The sequence below is a fragment of the Pterocles gutturalis genome, unplaced genomic scaffold (assembly GCF_000699245.1).
Source record: "Pterocles gutturalis isolate BGI_N339 unplaced genomic scaffold, ASM69924v1 scaffold45945, whole genome shotgun sequence".
Taxonomy (NCBI): domain Eukaryota; kingdom Metazoa; phylum Chordata; class Aves; order Pterocliformes; family Pteroclidae; genus Pterocles; species Pterocles gutturalis.
The window spans coordinates 18,882-22,514 of NW_010139906.1; the positions used below are offsets into that span (position 1 = coordinate 18,882).

General features: G+C 35.0%; 1 protein-coding gene across 1 annotated transcript in view; it reads right to left on the reverse strand.

Moving 5' to 3' along the window:
• PDXDC1 (pyridoxal-dependent decarboxylase domain containing 1) overlaps nucleotides 1-3,371 on the reverse strand; it is a gene marked incomplete at its 5' end in the record, with an annotated part of 13,907 nt that extends 10,536 nt beyond the window's left edge. The window contains 5 exons of the mRNA XM_010083476.1: nucleotides 481-531; nucleotides 1,807-1,932; nucleotides 2,130-2,231; nucleotides 2,339-2,387; nucleotides 3,235-3,371. Of these exons, the coding sequence (XP_010081778.1) occupies nucleotides 481-531; nucleotides 1,807-1,932; nucleotides 2,130-2,231; nucleotides 2,339-2,387; nucleotides 3,235-3,371 (465 nt within the window). The remainder of the gene's footprint in view (nucleotides 1-480; nucleotides 532-1,806; nucleotides 1,933-2,129; nucleotides 2,232-2,338; nucleotides 2,388-3,234) is intronic.
• Nucleotides 3,372-3,633: the final 262 nt, after the last annotated feature.

Genomic DNA, 3,633 nt, shown 5'->3' on the forward strand with positions numbered 1-3,633 from the left:
CTCACAGAAACTGAATTTGGAATGAATACATTAGATGTAATTTCTAAAATTATTTCTGGGGTGAAAACCTTATCTGTGATAATTTTTGCATACAATTTCACAGGGTTCACAGTATCATCTCAGCAGCAGGGCAAGATGCAGCCAGAACGTATCAGAGAGGCTTATGGAAACTGGTTTCATAAATGTATTACTGAACAAACTCATGTTTTAAATGGAATTAAGTCAACCTCTGGAAACAATTGCTCGATGTTGTTCTGTCAGCTCCACCGAGTGCATGAGTACACAGCAATGGAACAAATGCAATCCAGAGGTCACACACAAGCAAGCCACACAATTTCACTGAACAACAGATACCAAGCATCTTAAAAACAACGGCTACGATTTAAGTAATATTTTTAAATATTTTTGATCAAAGTTATTCTTATCATTTAACAAGCAAATGCTAAGCTATACAACCAAAGTATTAAATGTAGACTGTACCGAAGTTTTAATGAAATCCAAGTTTTTCAAGTTTTCCAGCAACCTTTGACTCTAAAAGACCACAGAAGAGAAACAAAAGGAAAAGACAAATGCACAGTTTTAGAGGCTGAAAATTATTCTGGAAAACATTATTCACTACCACAATTTCTATTTCTGAACAAACCCCTATGACATGTCAGAGATTAATCCAGTTCTTATCTGTAAATTTAGAATACAATGGAAAAATATTTTCTATTTTTAGTAAAACACTGACTACAAAGCGATTTTCATTTAAATAAAGTCTTGGTGCATTTGTTGACAAAGTTCCAGAGATATTACAACTCCACTGACTAACTAAAGCACAATGTGTAGCAGAACAGTTAATTTGCTGAAAGGTACCACAGCAACTGATTATGATGGCTTTCTAAATTATTCTAATTAGAAAAGAGATTCTTACATTGTGGGGTAAGACTATTAATAGACATTATACAAGCTAAGATCAATCTTAAATGCCACAAAATCTTAATGATTAACGATACTTTGTCACTCTTAGATCTTTCCTGCCAATAGCTTCTTCACTAACCATTACAGAAACTTTCCATTTCCATTTTGCCCTTCTTTGAATTTTCAGTATGTGCTGCACCTTTAAGGAAAAATGTTTTCCATATAAACAATGCATTTGTTTAACTAACACATTATATTGGACCTTAATTTTTACTAGGGTAAGAACTTGACTTCAAAACTAGTGCACATGCCACTATATCTGAGGAAATGTTCTGAAGCCCTTTTGGGCAGGCATTTACAATTTACTATTAGTTAAATCAATATGGTGCCAAGTAGAGTAGGAAAATAAGACAGTCTTTTTCTGAACAGCTTTCAAGCAAAACAGTTAGATAGGTGACAAAAAAAACAAGAAGCGTTTATGTTATTTTACTGTTGAGAAAGAACAACTATTAAGTATTTCTCATTAAAAAACCTAATAAAATTTACAATCTAATAGTAAAACCACATCCCTCCCCCAAACACTTTACTCTGCTTTCATAATTTGTTTGTAACACTATATGAACTAATATGCTATACTGTCAACAACTACAGCATTTGTAGCTGATTCTTCTACAACAATCAAAAAGATGTATTAACAGCTAGTATAGAAACATTCAGAAGTGCAACGGTGTTCTGTGATAGCCATCTGGATATGGCTTGTGCTGTCCTTGCTACCTGAACTTTGTTTCTGCTCAGACACTGGAACTGTTAAATCAGATGGTAAGGATTCTTTAGAACAGTCTCCAACCCACACTTAAAGAACCAAAGTATCTGTAAACAATGTGCCAACAAACTGTTGCTTACTAGTTGCGAGGCATGCTTTATCCTCTCCACAATCCCATCATGGCCCAGGTACTGCAAGGAGAGCCACAGTGGCAGGGCTCGGAGCTTCTCTACGGGCTGACTTGATGTCAGCCCAGCTGCTAAGGACTAAGGAAGAAAATAAACAAACCACTATTAACATCTCGTCAATTATTCCCTTTTTGCCAGCTTATGGAATGTGTCACAGCTTAAATAGGGGAGCTTTTGCAAATTATAATTTAAATGCTTATGAAGCACAAGACATTACACCATGATCAAAATTAGTCTCAAGATCTTGAGAATAATGACTGAGAAGTTGAACATACCAAAGATGGATCCTCATGTCTGTAGAGTGTCACTGCAGGTACAGCCGGGAGACCCAGCCAGGAACCCAGAGTAAGAGTCATGCTGTCACATTTTGTAGCAGCCTACAGTTTATTACAATATGCAGCATATAAGCCATATGTCTTTTGATTAGATCATGACCTTAAAATCTAGAGCACATTATGAAGTTTCTAGATATAGTAAAACTTACCAGTACAGAAGAAGAGACGTAACCCAAAGCTAAAGTTGCCAAATTCACACTAGAAAAATAAAGTGGTTTTAGCACATATTAAATATGTATTAAGAAATAGCATTTTAATCTTCAGTTCAAATATTTCCTGTTGACATGTAAAGGGAGGTAATTTTTGTTTGTGTATTTTTTGTGAACAATACAGTAGATGTTGCTACTTGGTATTCCAAGACTGAAAACCCAAAAATAAAAATCCATTTCAACCTAAAAAATGTTTCAGTCCAACCCTTGGGGAAATCATCCCCTGAAGTCCTACCCATAATTCAGCATCAATTTGCTATCAGAAATAAAATAACATGCAAATATAACACTATACAACAAAAAAAAAAAAAATCTTGAAGCACTGGAGTCTTCACTAACATTGTCTAAACTCTTGGAATTTCTTATCCTCTTAGATTAATCCTTCTGCCAGTTATGCTGCACACTGCATGCACTTGCAGCAGTCTTCCTAACAACCTTAATTGAAGTGTCATCTCTTCCACACTCATTTCCTTCTCCTTTAATCACTTTAATAATTCTCAATAATCACTGTATAATGCCGCTCTTGACTTGTCCTAGAAGGTCTTTCTATTTGTATTCCAAGCTCGTTAAAGAAAGGGCAGGTAAGATTACCATCTGAATAAAAGTAACCACTAACTTATGCTGAAACAGCCACTCCAAATAATTATTCGTGTATATGGAAAACAATCTGTATCTCATACAGTGACAAAATTGTAATCTTATAAAATACTTAATATGACAAAAATAAAGATGCTCCTATAGCCTTCTGCTAGCTGGCTAGCTCTAAAATTGTGCTGTCCATTAGTCAGACTTTTAAATTAATATAGTTATACAGAAACAAATTTCAAGTTTCATACCCTTCTACATGGAGCCACATATTATACTGCTCACAAAGTTCCTTCAGTCGGCCAAGCTTATCTGTGTGCCCAGCACCTGGAGTCCCTTTGTTGAAAAGGAAAAAAAGGCAATCACAAAGGATAAACAAACCAGGACACTACATAAAAGGACTTCTTATGCTGTTGTCAAAAAAGTCACATGAGAGCAGGAAAGAGGATGTTTAAAAAGAACTCACTACACAATATTCATTATCTGGTTCATCATGACTTACAAGCAATGGGAATTCTAGACAAGAGAGACTTCTTTTGTTTGTCAATATATGTTAAAATACTTAGAAAATTAGATGTCCTAGGCACTAAAAGACTCAGCAGCCTCAGATAAGAAATGCAGACATTTTTAATATGGTCAAAGTATGACCT